Genomic DNA, 21,219 nt, shown 5'->3' on the forward strand with positions numbered 1-21,219 from the left:
GTACAGTCAGTAATTCAACATTTATACCCCCAAACATTTATTCAGAATAAAATGTACTTAAAATAAAACACAGTGAAGACTGTGCAACCACAAAACATGACTGCACCTACCAAACCTTTTACAATTGGAGATTTCAGATCAGGACAATGATTTCAAAACCAAAACAAAAACAGAAATCAATCAGACACCTGATGGAAAAGTTTCTCATCTGCCAAGTAGGGTTTGCTCCATTCTCCTCAGGTAATTGCATTTTTTTAATCTGTCTTCTTGGAATCATGTTCTTCATGTGGTTCATGCTCTTCACCTGGGTTTGGTGAAACTGAAACCACATCAGCTACAAGGAAGCAATCATCCCTCAGCACCTGCTCAGCTGTCAGTCTGTTACAGCAGAACGAATTCAGGAAAAGAGACTTAACTTTATCATCCTACAGAGAGAAGGATTTCATCAGTAAGCAAAACAAACTTTACTACAAACAATAACCAAGTATTTGATGAACGCATCTTTTAAGTGCTATGGGCCCAAAGCCCTCACAAAAGGTTCTACCATAGCATTCCCAATGGTCAGCAACACTCAACAGTCATAGAGCTCGTTAACAACAAAATAAAAGCAAGTGTTCAGCTCCAGGTCTGTCAACCTAGTGCCAGCAGTTTTCACAGAAAAACAAAAGTGATTATATTTCAAAATACCAAATCACTGAACTACCATAAATTAGAGAAATACTGAAGCTGGTCTTTCCGCTGACAGACAGACACCCAGACAGAAGAAACTCTGATGCAAAGGAATGTACACAAGTAGTCAAAAACTTCCAGACAGAACAAGCAGACAATTTCCAACTCTTCCACTAATTATCAGTGACTCTGGAGAATCAGCAACTCCCCAAATAATCTGAAATCTAAGTGAAAAGATGAGATCTGAAAACTTGCTCTTACAGGGATAAAGGATTGTTGAGTGTTTATAAAACGTTTTGAATGCTCAAAGGAAAATCTCCACTTAAGAAGATTCAAATGTGCAATGAAATACAGGAGAGAATCATGACTACACACTTCCTCTGCAGAATTAAGTGAAGAAAGTAAGAGCATTTAAAAAGCCTTGTACTTTTATATTTGCATTTCACGATACTATCAAATGTCTGCCAACAACAAATATCCCCTTCTCACCATCTTCTTGCACTAAGGAAACTGAATGCTGTTTCCACAAGGAATACTGTTGTAGGACACATTTCAATATGTTTATTCCATTTCACTGTGTGTGCTCTTACTTTTTTTTTCAAATACACAAAACTGGATGCTGAAACACACTGAACACTGAGCTTGGCATGGCTAAATGAGAGGCTACAAGACCTTATCTCTAAACTTTGTGTTTTCTCAACAGTTACCTAAAATCCATACCCCTGTTTCAAAGCTTCATGTTATTTTCCTGTGACAATTTTATATTTGCTGAAAACAACACAAATTTTCCTAGTTGCAAGTGTGCAATTCCTCTGGGCACAAAACTGAGGTGGAAGGGAAATTACCAGTCTGTCAAGAGCCTGCAGATGGGTATGGAGATTAATTCTGAATAAGCTGATTATAGATAAAGCACTTAAAAGCAAAATAGATTTTCCCCAAGAACTGGGACAAGGATTAATAGCCCGAGGTCTAAAAGATTCCCCAAGAAACAGCTGAAAGATATTTATTAGTATTACATTCCCTAGTAAAATCCTCGTGTGTGTTCCTGAGCACTGCAGGCAGCACAGATTGCTTTCCAGTGGACTTTGGTGGCTGGTGCACGTGCATGCACACACGTGCAGAATGAATTCTTAAAAACTACCACAATGATATATTGATTAGGATTTTGACAAGGTCAAAATCAAATGCTGTTTCTTTTGATCAGGGAAAGAAGTTAAAGAAACTTGCTCTTACTAAAAGCTGTAAAAAGAATTGGTTCCTGCTAAGAACAATAATGGCTAAATTAATTATTTGTCCTTGTGATAAAGGCAGCTGTTTGCACTTCAGAAGATACCTGGTACAGAAGACCACAAAAGTGTAACACCCTGAAACTGGCCATTTAAACTTTGATTTGCATACTGCAGACTGTATTTGTACAACACGCTCACAGCAGAACTGTTATGGAAAACAGAAGTAAACCAACTCCTATTTTTTATGTCCCAATAAATCTTTTCTACTTCTTTGAATGATTAAGTTTCCCTTATGCATAGGAGAAAGTTGTTTTTTTCAGTATCCAAGGTTTATTATGTATAATCCTGAATGACACACTGGGCAGACAGTTCCGTACAAGTTTTGTGGAATACATTTAAAAAACCCTAGTTAGCCCTAATGATGAATTGTGAATTACTGAATCTTCTTTCCTGTGTGTTTCATGAGATTCATTTGATTTTTAAACCCAAAGAACCCAAGCAACTATAATGAGCGATAAGAAATACTATTTACAAGATCACCTCCCTGCTCAAATGCTGCATGTTTTACTCTTTTATTTTGCATGGTACTGTCACACTGGAAATATTTTTTGGTAGACAGTCCTGTGCTTTATCAGTAATGGTTTCATCACTGGGGAACACTGCTGAAATGAAGTTATTAAAAGACTCTATTGTAGAGGATAACAGTTATCTAATAAAACACAATGATTTACAGTACTGTGTTATGCAGTAACAAGCTACCCTGCCTTGACACTGGAACCACTACAGCTGTGTTAGTCTGGTACTGTATTGTGACAGCTTCTTAACCTAAACCCAGTGAAAAAGGATACACCAAGCTCATAATGAACAAAACTTTAGTAATTTAGCCCCATGCTTTAATAGTTATCTCCACAAAGCAGGAAGATCATTAATATACAAGTATAACCAATAAAGAGGGATTATTTGGGTTGCCTTTTTCCCTTGACAAAACCACCCAAATTTATCTGACCAACAGCAACTCCACTGCTTTGTTTTCTACTTTTCCATTTATTTTTCTACTTTTCTGGAAGATACGAGGATTAACCTCTAACTCTTCCCTATATTCCTTAGAAAATTCTATCCATAAACTAAGACTTCACTTAAAAGCTTAAGTCACCTGCTTGCAGATATCTAAAAAGTGTAAGGCTTGATTTAGCAAGTTCCATGGCCTTCTCAAATCTAGATAAAGCATCACTTAAAGCAAGATCAACACAACAAGCATGATACGAGAAAAAAACACAAGGGCAATCCTTGGGAGATGGGACGGCACAGGACAAGAGCAAACAGTCAGTAACTAAACAGGCCGAAGGCACCCCAAAAAGTACGAAGCAGAAACTAGTCTGTGAAGGCTAATGATTTGAAAAAGGTCTATAAGCCTCCCAGTGAATTTCTTTAAACTATATATGGTGGCATGTCTTTTGTTATTCCAATTTTTATAAGGAGGAAAAGTAATCGCCTGTAGCAAACATAGAAGAAGTTGAAAGCAGGCAAGAAAAAAGGTCTTAAATCTTGGCCAGAAGGCTGAAAGCTTTTGGGAAAGAGTTACACAAGAAAATAGACCCAAAGGAAGACAAGCACTCAGGTAACTAAGACACACAGAGAGAAGACCATAAAATTATCTGCTTATGATTAACCACCAAGAGCTAGGTAAGTCAGTAAAGGAACTATTTCAAAATTGGAGACCTAAGTTGGGAAACTTGAAGGCACACCAGTCTACTTCTTAAAGAGTCACTGAGACACTGGGCAAGGATAAGCTTCAAAAAAAGAGACTGAAAATAAGAGTTCAAGGTGAGAACAGTTGCTGGCACACAGCAGACAGATAACAATAATCGAGAGTAGAAAGAATGAAAGCAGCAACACAAATTTGTGTCATGCAGTGTCCATGTACCTGAGGATATTTCAGAGGCATAGGAAAGTTTATGTTTCACTTAAAAAAAAAAAAACACACACACCAAAAAAAAAAAACACCAAAGAACAGAGGGCGCAATACACTTCTACAACTGCATTTAAGTAATTAAAATTGCATTTGGCTTTTTTATTAATGCTCAAGCACTGGGCAATCATTATGTAGGAAGACAACGAACAACGTCAGCTTCCCTGAGTTCAGAAAAGATAGGCTGCTAATGCAAATACCTCCCCTGAGGCTGAAATTCAATGACTTATTCTCCAAGTCTGTAACTTGGTGTCATTCAGTCAACAGTTATCTGTGAAGAAGCTGCTCCTCCTAAGGTTGGAATGAAATATTAATAAAGCTCTGGGGTTTTCTACCTTCTCAAACCTAGTTTTCTTTGTACATATTATTTAGAATTATCCAGTCAATTAAGAACACTTTCTCCACCCAGCACTTACAAAGAAAGGTCTGACTTTAAAATAAAAAATTAAGCCCCTCTAAGCAAAAGCGATCTCATCTTCCTCATCTGACAATTAACATACCATGACAACCATGTAACTTGGTGTCATTCAGTCAACAGTTATCTGTGAAGAAGCTGCTCCTCCTAAGGTTGGAATGAAATATTAATAAAGCTCTGGGGTTTTCTACCTTCTCAAACCTAGTTTTCTTTGTACATATTATTTAGAATTATCCAGTCAATTAAGAACACTTTCTCCACCCAGCACTTACAAAGAAAGGTCTGACTTTAAAATAAAAAATTAAGCCCCTCTAAGCAAAAGCGATCTCATCTTCCTCATCTGACAATTAACATACCATGACAACCATATGCACCTCAGGTGTTCCATCTTCTTTTATACCAAACTTCTGGTTTTGAACACAAAGCTGTAAACAAAAAGATACATAATGTATAACACTGGTGGTTCTTTTTCGCTTTACTTTAAGAAAACCAAACATCAGTCAAAGAGAGTCCAGGTTTCAAGTAAAAATGGATTGTTACGGGAAAATGGCAGGTAAAGGGTTTTTTCCTGATTTCACAGTAGGTAAAATATGCAAGAGGCTCAAATTCTCCTTACACAGAAACAAGGGGAAAAAAGTAATATTAGCAAAAGCTGTTAAGAGGTCAAAAGAAACAACTTTTTAAAATATGACTCCATGCCTAAGTCCATGCCCAAGCTGTATGTTTAATTACATAATTCTCTTTAAGAAATGTTGAGGAGTAAGCACACTCTTAACTGATAAATGTGAACCTTTGTACCCATAAATGACGTAAAATTTCTCCAGCCTTCACTATTGCCTAGAACACTGCCTGAGTACAGCACTTTTCAAAACCCTGCCTGCAGGTTAAGCTGAAAATGCCTCTCTTCTGAACAATTACATAGATAAGAAAAGGAAGCATGTGTTTAGTCAGCACTGGGCTCTTGTGACAGAGATCAGCAGAGAACTTGGAAAACCACTGTCTCAATTTTAGAAGCGGCACTGCTGTTTAATGAGGGAGAACACAATTTCAGCTGTCCAACATGAAACTGGCAACTGTTGAATATAACACTAATACTTGAGCTAGAATTTTCCATCAAATGATCAATACAAGTCTGAGCTGGAGATTAGTTACATGTGGATTAAACTGAATTCAGCTGGCAAACTTGGATGAGGTTTCAGAAGAATGCTGATCTTGCTGCCTCCCAGATATTACCTTCAAGCAGAGCCAGACATTTATAAAACTGTCTTTTTATCTTTTTTTCACTGTGTTTTTCTTTACTCACTTTAACTTGTAAAAACCTTTCTTCTACAACAGATGAAGATCTGAATAGTGGTACTGAAAGTGTTCTAACTAAACTGTACCATGCTAATAAATTATAAACATCTATGATATTAAGCTACAGTATAGTTCATCTATTCCAGTAGAAAAATTACTTAATTTTAAGCAACTGCTTCCTAAATTGGGAATAAAACATAATGAAGAGTGACTTTTATATGAGTCAGCTTCATCTTCTCAGCACAGGTAACTGGCAGTGGCTACCTATATGCTTGCAGTTTACGTCTGTATTAGGAAGCGGTTTTAAAATGCTGTGGCACAGAAGGGATTACTGAAGCCATCTGATGGAACTGCCGGTGTTTTCCAGGAAGATCTCCATGTACCTGGAGCTCCAACTGGTACTCAGTGAACCAGTTCCAATATAACAAGTACTCACAGAAAAATCCCTGCCTGGGAAGATCAGTATTTGCTGTGTAGCTTGTGGCTTTTCAGGTCTGGGAGATTTGAAATTTTCCCATTCAGAGCACATGGCACTGACACCCTGAGTTGGAGAGGGAGAAATACAGTGCTAGAACACAAAAAGGAGATGGAAGAAATGCTTTGCAACATTCCACCTAACACAGGAAAGTTGATTGCTTCCTCCTGTAGTGGCATAACGTGCGCTAAGAAACAACACACCTATCTAAGTGTTGTTGCCAGTAACAAAACATACGACAGCCCCATCCTTGCCTTCATCCTCCCTCTCTCTTCGTATGGGTAATTCCTCAGGGGCAAGGGTAACAAAAAAAGAAGAAAAAAGGCTCACAAGGAATGAACAGGATGTGCAGTAAGAACTGACAGCCCACAGCATGAGGAACAAAAGCATAATTTTTGTTCATATTACTATACAAATTACATTGTGTATTTTAAAGAAAAATGCAGTCGTCTGCCCATAATTGTAATGCCCATTGATTCCAAACTTTCCACTCAGTTGAAAACATGAACACTTATTTTCCCAAAAGAGTTCAAAGCAAAAGTTGGAGATAACATTTACTACTCTTTGTAAGCCTCCTACAGTTCGATAATATTACTAGAAACTCTCCTACAAGCCATAACATACCCAGAACAGAAGGCAGCCATAAGCAAACATATCAGAGGCTGTCCCATTCTCAGTTCAGGAGAAACTAAGCTTAGGGTACTGACAACCATAGCGTTTGAAGTAGCACATTGATCCTACAGGGGAAAAAACTGCACCCGTAACTTCAAGCACACTGAAGCAGATTATTTCCCTCTCCCTTTCAATGTGTCAGACAGCTTTACCAGAAAGCTCTGTGCTGAACCAGACTGAAATGTAAAATTCTCCCTCACTGATCCAAAGAAAGTGGTGTGTAAAGCAAAAAGAGATAGTCACACATCCATCATCTGTAACTGTAACAGAAGGATAGGGATGGCAGATTTTACTCCACAATAGAACTGCTAATGCTCTTAAGGTGGTAAAGAATACAAACTGCAAAACTTCTCAAACAAACAAACAAAACAAAAAAAATCACAAAAGACATTTGGCACTATTTTGGAGAACTTTAGTTCCGAAGTTCAATTCTGCCAACTTTCCTGGCTTTTCTTCTCTGCCTTTCTGTCTTTACCTGAAACTAGCTGCTTTCTCCCTCCTGATTTCCAGCATATTTTAGGTCTGTCTGCTGTCAAAATAAAAGCTATACTCTGATTTTCTATCCCCTTCCATAACAGCAGCCAGCACACAGCTATAGCCAGACTGGAGAAGAGTAGTCCCCCAACGGCCAAGAGTACTCAGTAACACATTAGTTACCAGCTCTACTCATGCATTTGTGATCATGAGGAAAATACAACCACTGAGCAGTACTGACACCCCCAGAGAGGAGACAGGGGCTGGATCCAGGCTTTGAACTTCCCCGCTCTATACACATGAACTGCTCATTTCAGCACAACCCATACCTGCAAGCAGTAGTAAAGAGAGAGACAGTCTTCCTCAGCTCTTGCAGTTTTCACAATGGCACCATCTGTACCAATTATGACCTTTCAGAAAACTCAGCTGTGAAAAATTTTTAAAGCATCTCTCTTTACCATGGCAAAAATTAACATTTATTTCAAGGGAAGCACACCTTGCTATCCAAACACTTGACACGCTTGAGATTAACAGACAATGCGTTTCCAAAGCAGAAATTAGGGTTCTCAACCAAACTTACTTTCATTTACGTTTATTATATTAATATAATGATGCATTATTATAATATATATTACTATTTTAAAAAAACAAATAAGCAGGACACAGACCTCTAGCATAAAAATGTTTTAGCTCTAACAACTTGAGTTTAGAATTCAAAAGGTGACTACAGAACAGATACCATTACTGGAGACTTTGCTATGTAAACACAATGAATAGTAAGAAAATAACTTGTGTTCTTAAAGAATATTAGATTTTTTCCCCCAAGAACAACGATGATATTTTTATTATAGAAGAGGACTAAAATAGAAGTATATATAAATACAGCTATATGTAGACAACACGTAAAATCCTGTAATTTACCAAATGCTGCAACAGATTAAAATACATAATAGAACCCCATTACCTATCAAAGAGAAAGGCAAAGACTTCACATGAGCTTGACCAGCCCTTCTTCAAACGTAAGTTCTTACTCTCACCTCTGATGATGCCAGTCAACGAACAATTACTGCAACTGCTCCATCTTTTTTGTTCCACTGTTTTGCTTAACCAGAGCCCACACCCAGTAATGGCTTTTTTCCTCTCCAAGATCAGACTGTGTCTATATACCCAAGCTATTATTCCTAATGCCTGTAACACTACTGCATTAAACTTGGTTTTTTTTCAACAAAATAAATGCATATCATTAGGTACCATCAAATAACTTCCTCTTCTACTTCACACAAAACTCAATTCCAACTGTCATAGCCTGTTCCCATATTTTGTGATTAACTCTTACAAAGTCTGTACCAGCAAAACGGGAAGCATGTCTCTTAACTTGAGATCTAAATAAGCCAAGTCAAAAGCAAGAAGAGTATTTACAACTTTGCCTGTCATAATACTACTTCCCCTGGTTTCCCCAGTTATTAGCAGACTTGCAGAGAAGAGCAGCAAGGGAAAAAACTGCAGTTCCTGAAATTTCTCAGTGAAATCATCAGGAAGACAAACCCACACCTGCAAAAACAGACAGGAGTAACAAACATGATAAAAGGTCCACCAGATACCAGAAAGAACAGACAGAGGGGAAGCACTGCTCAATACAGCAGTCCTCAAAAGAAGCGGGGAGGGGAGGGTGTAGAAAAAAAAAATATCAACATGGAAGCAATTAAGAAGAAAAACAATGCTTCATGTTCTACAGGCCCTGAGGAAAAAAATCTGCTATCAGAAAAAGGCTGTTAAACACAGGGGCATGAAAGAAACAGCAGAGTTCATTCGGAATCGGCACACTAATATGTCAAGGCTTCATTTGCAGCACCAGCTGAAAGCCAGTGCCAACGTTACCTTTAAAAGAACCTTCTGGCCCAGAATTCCTGAACACGCTAAAGGTCACTTCATGCTCAGTTCCTTCCTGGGCTTAGCATCCAAAAGGTCTTGCTCCAGGCTGCACGTCAGACGTCCACCAGAGTTCTGAAGCACATGCACATGCAGATATTCAGGGTAAGTGCATGGCATTTAACAGCTGGTAAGATTCAGTGGCTTCAGCTACCTCTCCTCTTCCTCAATCAACTTAGCAAAGCGCAGAACCAGCTGGGGTATATGAAGAAGTTACAGCATCTGTTACCAAGAGGCTGGCCGTGATGAGGCAGCTAATGAAATGCATTCCTTGAACATCTCCCCAAAGAGGGGGAGAAGGAAGACCATAACAAACAATAATCAGGGTATATGTCCCCCAAATGGACTGACTGCGCAGAGCGTTGTTGGTGCAGAGCCTTGATAGTGCCTGAAGCAATAACTGACAGTGCGTTCAAACACATCGCTGCTTACCATATAGTTTAGAATTCCTGCTTCTGGATAAAGAAGTGGTAACTCTGGGAACCATTTCCGTACCAAACACGTAAGCTTCTCCTAAATGAAGAAAACAAGGCTCACAGCTCCAGATCACTAGTTTTAACATATATAAATATACACTGACATTTGCAATGTATACTCAGGACATTCAAACGTACATTGACCATGACTGTACCTCTTTTAATAACATCATTCAAAGTAACGATGCCATTTGCTTTTTTTAAAAAAGGAAAAAACCACCAACACACAAAACCATACACAACATGAATACAGCAGTTCAATATGGACAGATTTTTTTAAATATCTGAGGGTGGGTAGTGTTAAGGCCCCAAGCATTTCATGCCCTATCACAGAAAACATTTAATCTTTGCTACAAGAGGCTTTGGTAGGCCTAAACAAAAGAAAACAACTTCACTACATATAAGTGGAGGAAGATAGAAATCAAACAGTTACACAGACCAGGCCAGCATCTCATGCATCTCCAGATCCCACGTAGCTGTAATGCTGCAATGTGTAACTATTACACATTTTACAAAACATTGTACATAGTACAAATGTTACGCCTGCAGAGGTAGGTCTATCACTGCCACAAATTCTGGTGCCCTTCAACTCACTCACAAGGCAATGGTTTCTGATTTTCCCCTCCATACAGAGGACTTGGAGAAAGGGCAATCTCCACTTCAGGATAAAAGCCTGTTTTAACCTAGTCATAAGGAAACAGTTCCCCTTCTTGCAAGAAATACAGTCTTTCTTCAGCAACTGAGCTGCACCCCCAAAACTGAGGGGGGAAGGAAGAGAAGGCCTGAAGAAACTATGTTAAAATAGAAATAAAACTGATCAGCCTCCATGCCTTCTCCCATAGGTTTCACCAAAAAAGGGCCATCTTAATATTCAACAGTATAAAAATCACATTTTTTATTTTATGCAGAGCACAAGTTAAAGCAACTGAAATGAACATATGCCTCATACAGGTTTGTTTTAGTTGCCTAAGTAGTTTAATACTTACATATTCTTCTTTTTCCTTGGATATTTCCTCAAGAACCCTATTTCGCAGATCATCAATTTCATTTTTTATTCTTATTTTAAATTCACTGTAATCGTCAGACTACATAAGGAATAACAAAGTGTGTATTTCTTATTCTGCTATTATACTAAACAACAGTAATCTGCTATATCAGGATTAAAAAACAGCTTCCGTATCACAGTTCTGGATTTGAACATATTCTCAAAAGCATATTTTACTCAGTCTTCTTCCTGGAAACCCATGAGAATCTCTTAAACCTAATCACCGAGAAAGGCATTCCCTTTATTCATGTGGCAGACCAAATGTTCTAGATTCTTGCCTACTTGTTTCCTAAATCAAAGAGCATTTTTCTTTAATTAGCCGATGACAATCATAATAGCAACATCATTCATCTACCAGCAATGCCAGGTTCCATAATTCATTCACTTTTTCCCACCCATAAGCAGGCATTTTCCTCACGTCACCTCATTATTCAAGAATCCTTTTCCCAGTGGGTTTCATTAGTGTGTCTCATTTTAAATCCTCTTGGAAGCTTACTGACCCTTTACAATGCTTACAGACACACACATGCAGGTTCATTTTTTCCTTAAGCATCATCAGAATAATTAACATGTAATCAAACAAACAGCACTGAAATTGGGATAATATTTACATTCTTTGGACTTCTGTGGGGTAGTGGGGAACCCTGAAAATGAGAACAGCCACTGACTTCTACCACCGAAGAGGAAGAACACGCACTGTCAACAAAGTAAAAATGTAACCGCACAACCAGCACAGTGAAGAGCTGGACAAAATTGCTTGTGCTGTGAACAGCTACCATCACCAGAGGGATTTCGTTAAAAGCACGGTGCCATGACTGGGGACTCAAACAGAGAAGTGGCTGACTTTTTTTCTTTTTTTTTAAGCCACTCAAGTTTGGTCTCAGGGGCCTGTAACACTTCCACAGTTAATTGAGGTCAGAAAACACAATGTGTTCTACATAGTTACCACTTACTTGAAATAGACCAATTTAATGTTTCTAAAACAATTTGAAAACCAGACAAAAACAACATCAGTGTAACATTTTCATACTTTCTCAAAATTGTTCTTTTCAACCAGCTTCCACCTTAACTGGGCCTTTAAGCTTTTCAATTTTCTTAATTGATAATAAGTTGTTAATATCACGTTTTCTATTCAACCATTCCTCAGCCTGTTTTTTGAACTAAGAGGAAAAGAAAAATGAAAGAAAGAAAGAAAGAAAAAAAATCGCAAAGTGTTCAAGCATTCAATTTTAATATGCTTTAGCCCAATGCACTAGAAAACCTGCCTGAAGCCTATTCGAATTCAGCTTTTCAGGGTCTTTCCCCACAGAAGAGGGTTTTTATTGTATTTAATTTTAATTACATTAACAACCTTCTGGAAAACAAACATTCTAACTTAAAGTTCAATCCCTTAACTTAAAGTTACATACTGATTTGTAATGAATCTAGAGATTCCAGATTGCACCACTTTACTTTTTAAAAAAGTATCTTCACAAAGTAACTGAAATGAAGCATTGGCTGAAGTAACGTACAACTGCAATTCTCAAACTTTAACGCAACCAATCTCTCATCACCAATATGCTCTCAGAATTTCATGATAAAAAGATAAAAAGACATTTTTCAAAAACAAGTTATGTCAGAAAGGGTTACTAGTATATATCAGTGTAACAGAAATAAATAAGGAAGGCATAAACTCACCTCAACACTGGCCAAGTGTCTGTTCTGTATGACAGTGATCGTACTTTGCTCCTGACAAACTTTATGTATAATTTCATTGTAAGCACTCCTAATTATTCCCTTCTCTGCTTCATCATGCTCCTGGATTGAATTACACAGAGGGAGATTAAAGATTGAGATTCATTCTTCATTTATGCACACCAACGTTTAAGATGTAAAACCTTTACTGAGAAATTCCCTTGTTAATGGGGAAAAAAATCATTTATCAGATTTTTTCTCTCTCTCTTCTTATAAATATTCTAAAAGTTAGCAAGTCTAAGAGTTCATCTAATAGTTTCAATAGAGTAAAACTGACTGGCACTTCTATGCAGACGTCCAATTTCATATTCCACATGTTATGAAAGAGTTTTTTTAAGGATAGCACAGTTAAATAGATATGAACCATTAAAGCATGCAACTGTTCTTCCAAATAAGAATCATTGGTTCTATCACAGAGAGCAGTTACAAGCAGACTAAACTACTGGTTTATTGTTAGTATGATGGACATCATGGACAGGTTCAACTTTTGCTGACATGACCATTCTCTGTCTGCAATGAGAGTCCCTGCTGTGCTGCCAATTCAAGTACCTCAGAGTTAGCAAAAGAGAATGGAGAAAATGCTTATCAGAAAAGGTAAACAACAGGGTAAAAGTCTAACATAAGCATAGAAAAAAATTACAAGTAAGGCAAGAACACTTGTCCCAGGCAAAACGAAAGTGATGAAAAACTATTCCTCTCTTAAGACTGGAAAAATTAAATTTATCCATATAACTTCATCCAGAGAAGCAATCCCATTATTTTAAACCGAAACTTACTTTCTATCACCTGTATTTTCAACACAAGCACCAAAACTCAATACAGCTCAAAGAAAGCTTCTCTGCACACAGTTTTCCCAGTATTTCTTAGTTAAGCCAGCCATACATACAGCCAAGTTCCTGTAATGCAAAGCCGCCCTCTGCCTGTTGCCTAGAAAACACCCCTTTTCTCTGGGGAGCAACCCGAGTGACTTCCTATCATACTTCCACAAAAAAAGACGCTGCCTTACTGTAGTGCATGAACTCACCCCATACATTAAGAAAAGCTTTAAAGTGAAATCAAAGATGTACAACATAAATAGAAGTCATGAACACAGAAAGCATGAATAGAACTTATATTTAAGTTGGCATCCAGTTCCCCACAAAGAGCCAACTCAACCTTTTTGAGCGTGTCATCCACATTGCCTATCACCTCCTCTAAATCTGAAGATGCTTCTGACATCAGGTCAAAACACTCAGCAGGGGTGGGGAGAAAAAGAAATCAGCCTTGATTATAATACTTGATAGTATTTTAAGTAATAACTACTTATTTATTGAAAGTAACTAGTTAGGGAGCAGACAGCAAAACCAAGCAAGACATACAAAGACTTAGCACTACTGGAAATCTAATCAGGATTTGCGTCAGATCTCACCTTTAACTGCCTTACATTTGAGTGATACAATGATTTCCAGAACTGTTAAGATGCACCAGGCAAGAAGAAAGTTGATTCTTACTTTAGTTGAGTTTTATTTTCCTAATCTCATTTTGATTTTTACCAAAAATGAAACACTGGAAGAATCCAAATCCCATGAGTTTCATGTCAAAAATCAATGTGTGCTGCCCACACAGTCATACACAAGATGCTCAATACAGCAATTTCACTACCAATTGGACTTTCCACTCCTATATAGTACGACATAAAGGCAATCCTAGGATCTAAGTATTTTATTGCCTTAACCTTAAAGGAACTAAGAAGTTTAATAGTGCAAGTTCCAACAATATGTTGCTCCCCAAAGCCTGGAGTTGCACGCTGGAGAGAAGCCATCCAGTCTCTGAAAACTTTCTTGTATGTTATTGACCCATTTCCTTTTGTAAATTCTGAACAATCCTACCCGAGATTAATTTGGATTCAGAAAGAAAAGGAGTATCTATTTGAAATAATGGGAAGGGAAACACTTCAAAGAAACATTTTCTCTACACAATTGCTCACACTTTTTTTTAAAAAAAAAAGGAGGTAAAAGTTAAGTTGCAATAGAATAATTGCATATCAAAAGCTGAAATCATTAAGACAGATAACTGAAAATTTCTTCCTAGGTATATATTTTATATATATATATATATAATACCTACGCGTATTTTACCAACCCATGCCAAAAGTCTGTACATTTCCTGTGTCTCTGAACTGTTTGCAGAAAAGTTCTAATTTGAAACAGGTAAACCAAAATTCACCACTACACTAACAACTTTAGTCACTTTCATACATGCAGAATAGCACTCTGAATTGCACCCAGCAATCGCAGAAACCCACCTGCAGGTTTGTTTACCTCCTCTAATAAATGACATGATTATAAATAACTGCAAGTAATTATATTCATTAACATTGTACCGCACATGACATGCAACAAGTCTACACTGCTGCTGAACAGCATTTATTGTCAGGTCAAAGAACACTCTTATTCTTAACCCTGTCTGGCCACAGTGCTCTGGGCACAATGAAATGCAAGGGCAGAAAACCTATTCACTACGGAAAGGCACATCCCTTATGGATTATGTACAATTCACATGAGCAGGAAGATTATGCTGACACAAACCGAGAAAATTCACACACAAGTGCAACAAGAAGGAGACCAAGGAAGCTGGGCCTGCAGGAATGGAGAGAGAGCAGGTTACAGTCTTTCCAGGAAGATTAGGAGTCCTAAACTGATCAAGAACATGGATATTAAGCATGGAAACAGGAAAGCCGCAAAGTTACCTCCCTACTTTGCACTTTCTTTACAAGCGGAACTTGACGGTAATCCACTTCCATCATCCATTTCTTTCTTAAGACAGATAACATACTCAGCTTCAATGCTCCAAACCTCCTACAACTCGGACTGAGAGAGACAGACCATCAGAATGGTATTCCAGAAATACTGCAGGACATGCAAATAGAAGTGGATGTTTTATTTGCATAAATTCTCCACACTCAGCATTTCAATGAGGAAAAAAATCCTGTTATATATTTGGCTGCAATCTCTACCTAGATCATGCCAAGCCAGACTGGCTGCTCCTTTGCAGTGATCTTTCATCACTTCTTTCAGCAGCATTTAGGAACTAGAACCTTTCAAAATCTGGTCTTTCTATCCAAAGGCCACTTGAAAAGGACTCATTAAAACATTTCAGTCACACAATGAACAGTCAGAGCACACCCATACAAAAGTTATACTTGCATAAAAGTACTAGCCTTTACACAAAAGATGTCCCTTCATAAGAAAGCATAAACTCTCATTTATGAATGGCTCATTGCAAAGCTACACTAAGAATAAAGGTAAATTTAACACTGTTCCTCAATGCATTACTCACTGTCAGCTAGAGCCACTGTTGATGTGCACAACCGCCCTGCCACAGGCAGTCACCCCTACTAATGCCTGCTCCTCACAGGCGCAGTTTACACAGTGTCATACTTCACTTTTTTCATCAACAGGAACGACTGACTGTTTGCCTTACCTTTAAGATGCCACTAAACCAGTCAGCAAAAATTTGCAGAGCTGTGTCCGTATCATTTCTGACACAAATTAATTTCTTCATTTTAATACTCTCCCACTTAGAGAACTGCTGAAATGCCTCCTCAGAGTCACCTGTTTCAGACCCAACCCATACACCATCTCTGGAGAAGCAGAAAGTTTCTACGCATAAAGTGAATCAAACAAAAATAGGTTTGCAAATCAGAAGAATTTTGTGACCATACACTATCTATAAAAATCAAGACATTTTAACACAGAGTTAGCATTACCCACTGGCATAAGATCATTCCTACTACAAAAGCCTCTTTCTATATGCAGTGAAGTAGTATATTTTATATTCCACTTTCCTCTCAGATCTAGTGGCAATATGTCTACCAGAAAATGCAATACAGAAAAGTATCTCAGAGAGATCACAGTCTGATTTTTCCCATAAACACATGGAAGGAAAAGACAACAAAAAGCTTAACAAGTCACAAGAATTCATTTGTATTCTAGTGTCTTTTCCTATGGATTGGACTTTAAAGTCCAATCATCAGGATAAAGGGCAAAATGGGGTTCAATTTATAATGCTCCTCATAGAACTGCTCAAATTCAGAAAACAAAGTGAACCTCTAAGAAACAAGGTGAGCAGCCAGACACATAAGGAATGCTTCTGGACTGAACCCTCCCTTCAAAAGTCACTAGTCAAATCTCTTCTGATGTACCTCTGTCATCACACTGACTCCTAGATGGAACAGCAATTACCTACACATCTGATACCTCTAAAATGAGTTTTATTGTCTGGAAATGTCTATTTCCACCTAAAATCCAACTATATGAAGGACACAGGGTCCACCTCCTTTTGACTTGTATTGGAGAAAAAACTGAAATGTTACACATAAGGGAAAGGCATTGAGGCTAAAGCTGAGGGCAAACAGAAATCACTTTTAAACAAAGTGCAGTCTGTTAAATGACCTGAAGAACATGTAGGGTCAGGGAAGAACGTATCAGTCAATTACCAGTGGAGACAACATCCTGACAGAAAACAGCCTTCCTTGCACCTGGGTGGAAAGTCCCATGATGAAAAATACTCGAGAGCTACATTGGTGTTTGCCTGCAATTTGCTATAGTTCAAAAAGAGAAAATTCTCTCTGAACAGTAGGATTTGACTGGACAAACCTGTGCTTTTGTAATAACTAGCATCCTTCAGCCTTCAAAATCCATCATTTTACTTACCCACATCATTTCCAACCAGCTGATTAAAAAAAAACCTTTTTTATGACAGTTCACTTACATACAGGCTTTCACTTTTTTCCTTTTCTCAGATCCCAGAACATTTGAGTGAAGTTATCACAGACTTTCCCAAACAAGACCTAGGTCATGTAGATGAAGAAAAACACCAAAACACCTCTCTGTCCTCCTCTTGAGCCAGGGGGTTTCATCCCTTCAGACTCAACAGCCAATATAATGGAAAAAGCAGTGTGACAGAACTTCAAGTCACACACAAGAACTTGTCAGGAGCCTTTTAGATAATTGAAACGCAGAGGTCATATGAGCAAACAAATATAACTTCAAGTAAAACAGACTGATGCTACCACCATGGGCCAGAACATGGCAGCAACAGCCTTCCCTCGCTGAGGACTGAAGGTACTGCAGAGGTGTGGAAGTGAGCTTGACCAATTTTGTAGAACTACATATGATGATACCACAACCAGGCCCCAGCTTTACAGGCACAACACAGCAAAGTTCAGATTGGGGCCAAAAACATAAGAATTTCCTTGCATTATAACCAACTAGATGCAGCAACACACCAAAAAAAAAAAAAAAAAAAAAACCAAAAAAACAGCAAACAAACAAATAAAAAATAAACCACACAAAAAACCACTACACCACCAAACAGTATTTTATAAAAATTATAAAACCACTTTCATAACAATAGCTACTACAGTGAACAGCATACATTCAGTACAATAGATTATTTAAAACAGCAATTTCCAGCTGAGTCAAGTGACATGAGCTTTGTACAAATATGCTTCTCTATAAGCAAATTCATGAAGGAGGTTTGTGCTAAATTTATGGAGGCTGTTCAAATCACTCAAGTGCACAACAGATTTTTCTCACATTCTTTTTTGAACAACTGGAATTTTATATACCAGAATACACATGGATAGAAAGTGGCACAGCAAGGTAGAAGCCAGGTTCAAATAGAACAGTTTGGAGGGAGAAAAAAAATCAGCCCATTTAACAGCAGCCAAAAGTGAGTAGAGCCAAGAAAAGTGCACACTAACAGTTTCATAACCAATATTACATCCTGTTTACAAAAATAATAGCACTAGTCACACCAGAAGAGCATCTGCATGCGTTCCATCAGGCTGTCCTCAAGGAATAAATCCTGTAGATTATGCCCTATTTCTTCCCATTTGTTTTTCTGCTATGAGCACACTTCCATAAAACATCAGCAACTTCACCAGCACATGGATACAGAAGCCAGATCCAAAAGGATAACAAGTTACCAGATGAAGATGGCTCAGTAGCCTACAATGTGCTTAGTCCCAGTTGCCATCTCTAAGTGTGGTAACTCAAAGGCACCAGAACAAGCTACTACACACTATCCACGGGGCAAAGAAAACGTTCTTATAGACAGCTAATACACAGCAGCTGACAACTGTTCAGCTCAAACCCCAGCTTGCTTTAGAGCAGCTTATGCATAGGCCCACACTCTGCTTTCCTCTAAACCAATGCAGTATTATCACTTGGAAAGCATGGAGCTCACCAACTGTTTACCCAGGTCCTAGCCAGTTGGACCCAGCTGGACAGAAGCTGTCTGAATTTTTCTAAAGTTCAGGACAACAACAATTCTCACCAGAAGTTATAAAACATAAGTCAGAAGAGCTCTGTGATGCAGAAAAGAAGTCTGCAATACACAGCCCCAACCAAAGGGCATTAGCTTCCACGCTCCTGTTCTTCTGAGAAACACTGGAAAAATCCTTGTGTGTCTAGGACAGCACAGCGTGACCTCTTCAGCTCTATAAAACTGCAACCAAGGTTCTCACTGATATTTGGTAAAAACTTATTTCCGTTTCCCTACTTGGGAAAACTATTTTCACCTTCTAGCCCTTAATATAAGAGAGGACAGTTAAGCTGAAGCCTAAAACTGACTCAACACACCTAGCAGCATGTCAGTCCCCCTTCAAATATTTTCAAAACACTTAAAATTTCACTGCAGTACAATTTTCTAGAAGATGCTTAATGGCTACCACCTAGTGGATTAGCACAGTATAACCTTTAAACACACACCAAAAAAAAAAAAAAAAAAAAAAAAAAAAACCCCCCAAAAAAACACAAAACAAAAAAGTAAAACAGAAAAAACCACACACACTACACCACCACAACCTTCCTCTGTCTGAAGAAGCAGGATCCACACAGGGCCTCTAGTGATAGAAAGCCATGAAATGCTACCCTTCCAATATCTTTTCTAATCAGGGCCAATCTCCAGTCAGACTAGAACCAAAAATTAAGTGTACCAAAACATTTTTTTAATGGCATTGAAAAATAATTCCATTAGAAATTGAGTAATTCCATGAAAATTTGAATGCTTCCAATTTATTAATGCTGCTTCAACCTTATACAAACATATGTGCAGTCTGTAATCTTAATGCTTTTTCATAAGAACGGTCTCATACTTGCACGGACAAATACATCTCTTAAATTTGTACAGACAAGCTGATACTACTGCCAACCTTTTTACCCTCTCCAAGCACACTTGCACAGTCAAAATAAAAGCAAATTATATTTCTGAAGTTAAAAAGAAGAAAAGAAATTATTTCTAATAGCAAAGACCAGTAATGCCAATTTGGTAATACTTCTAGTGATAAAGTCCTCTTCAAAAGTTCTTACTGCCTCTATAGAGCCTAGTTCCCTGTCTATTTTCCCACTTTCTGTTGGACTGGCTGAGAGGGAGAGCCGTGGTAAAAACATGTGCTTCTGTAGTGTTTAACTCTCACCTTAACAAACAAACAAAAAAAAGCTTTAAACATTTTACATTTTGCTACACTCGTCCAAAGTACACAGCCACCTGAAGAGAAATGGCTAGGAAAGCATGTAAGCCAACCACAAAACCCACCACCACAATTTACAGGGTAACTGCATTGACTTTTTAATTGTAGGTTCTCTCATTAACACCTGTCTTCTAAATATTCTGTGCTTTGTGAAGTCTTGTTAGCCACCAAACGCAATACCATTAAAAAAAAAACCACAAACCAAAACTGTTGCTCAAATCGAGGATCTAGGTAATAATTTGCCTCTAGAAACAAAACATCTAGGAGCCACGATCACAAGTAACACTGAGAACTACAGGTGTCAGGTGTACAACTTCACTCGGAAGTGTTATCTAAAGTTTCATCTGCTGCTGTTGAGGTCTCCAATTATAAAACATTAAACATTTAAGAAACACCCTCCACAAGTTCTCAGTGTTTCAGAATCAATACTGATAAAAGTGACATCCTCACCTGTAACATTCTTGAGCACTCAGAGAGGGGCAAGTTTATCCACTTCCAAAATTAATTCTTCCACTGCTGAATACAAGTTCTGCTGCACCTCATCGCTCCTGGTAATCAATTCATCTCTTTCATCCTACGCAGAAGGAAAAGCAAGTCAGCAACTCACACCAAACACCACATACACAATGTGGGAAGTGATACAAAAAAGCGTTAATCCTTGCAAAGTACAAATAGCACAATACCTGCCTGACTAGGAATGAGTGAAAAAACAAATTTTGGTTTTAACATCTGCTCCTATGACACGATGACCTTGCACAAATACAGCATCCTTTACAGTGTAAGAATATGATTGCCTTATCAGACAACTAAAGAAACAGTTTCTGCATGACTGTTGATAACAGTGGGAGCCCTAACTGATGCTGTAAACTTAAAATGTCGTAACTGTCCTACAGTTTTTGATTGTATTACAGAAATTAGAATTTGGATTATCCATATTTCCATACATGTCAAATTACATCTATAAAGTCAAACTGCAAAAGATTTCTTTCTGGAGAAGAATGCTTTACAGTCAAAAAAAATCCTTTTATTAATTTTTTCCTTGCCTTCTAGCAGGAAAGACCGATGACCTGTAAGCTCCCTACTGATTATCTGCAGTAAGATCACTAAACTAATTTTCTAGAAACAAAATCAAAGTTTCCCTTGGATGACTGGCAGGATTAGTTCTGCTATTGGGAGAGGAATCCCACATTCGTATCAGACAAGACAACTAACAGACTTACCAAAACCAAACTTTTTGAAATGGATGAAGGAAGATAAAAAACTATACTCAGAAGCATGTTTGCAGTGTTCTTTTCACAGTGATTTAACCCAACACGCCCA

At 38.0% G+C, this 21,219-nt stretch overlaps 1 protein-coding gene across 1 annotated transcript in view; it reads right to left on the reverse strand.

The window, feature by feature from the left end:
• Positions 1 to 254: 254 nt before the first annotated feature.
• Positions 255 to 21,219, reverse strand: part of STK31 (serine/threonine kinase 31) — a 42,617-nt gene continuing 21,652 nt past the window's right edge. The window contains 15 exon segments of the mRNA XM_040593585.1: positions 255 to 425; positions 4,639 to 4,707; positions 6,678 to 6,712; positions 6,715 to 6,790; positions 9,078 to 9,203; positions 9,561 to 9,641; positions 10,591 to 10,689; positions 11,680 to 11,740; positions 11,742 to 11,809; positions 12,327 to 12,446; positions 13,473 to 13,613; positions 15,846 to 15,991; positions 15,994 to 16,024; positions 20,350 to 20,382; positions 20,384 to 20,473. Of these exon segments, the coding sequence (XP_040449519.1) occupies positions 255 to 425; positions 4,639 to 4,707; positions 6,678 to 6,712; positions 6,715 to 6,790; positions 9,078 to 9,203; positions 9,561 to 9,641; positions 10,591 to 10,689; positions 11,680 to 11,740; positions 11,742 to 11,809; positions 12,327 to 12,446; positions 13,473 to 13,613; positions 15,846 to 15,991; positions 15,994 to 16,024; positions 20,350 to 20,382; positions 20,384 to 20,473 (1,347 nt within the window).

Source organism: Falco naumanni, chromosome 4 (assembly GCF_017639655.2).
Source record: "Falco naumanni isolate bFalNau1 chromosome 4, bFalNau1.pat, whole genome shotgun sequence".
In the NCBI taxonomy this organism is placed as follows: Eukaryota; Metazoa; Chordata; class Aves; order Falconiformes; family Falconidae; genus Falco; species Falco naumanni.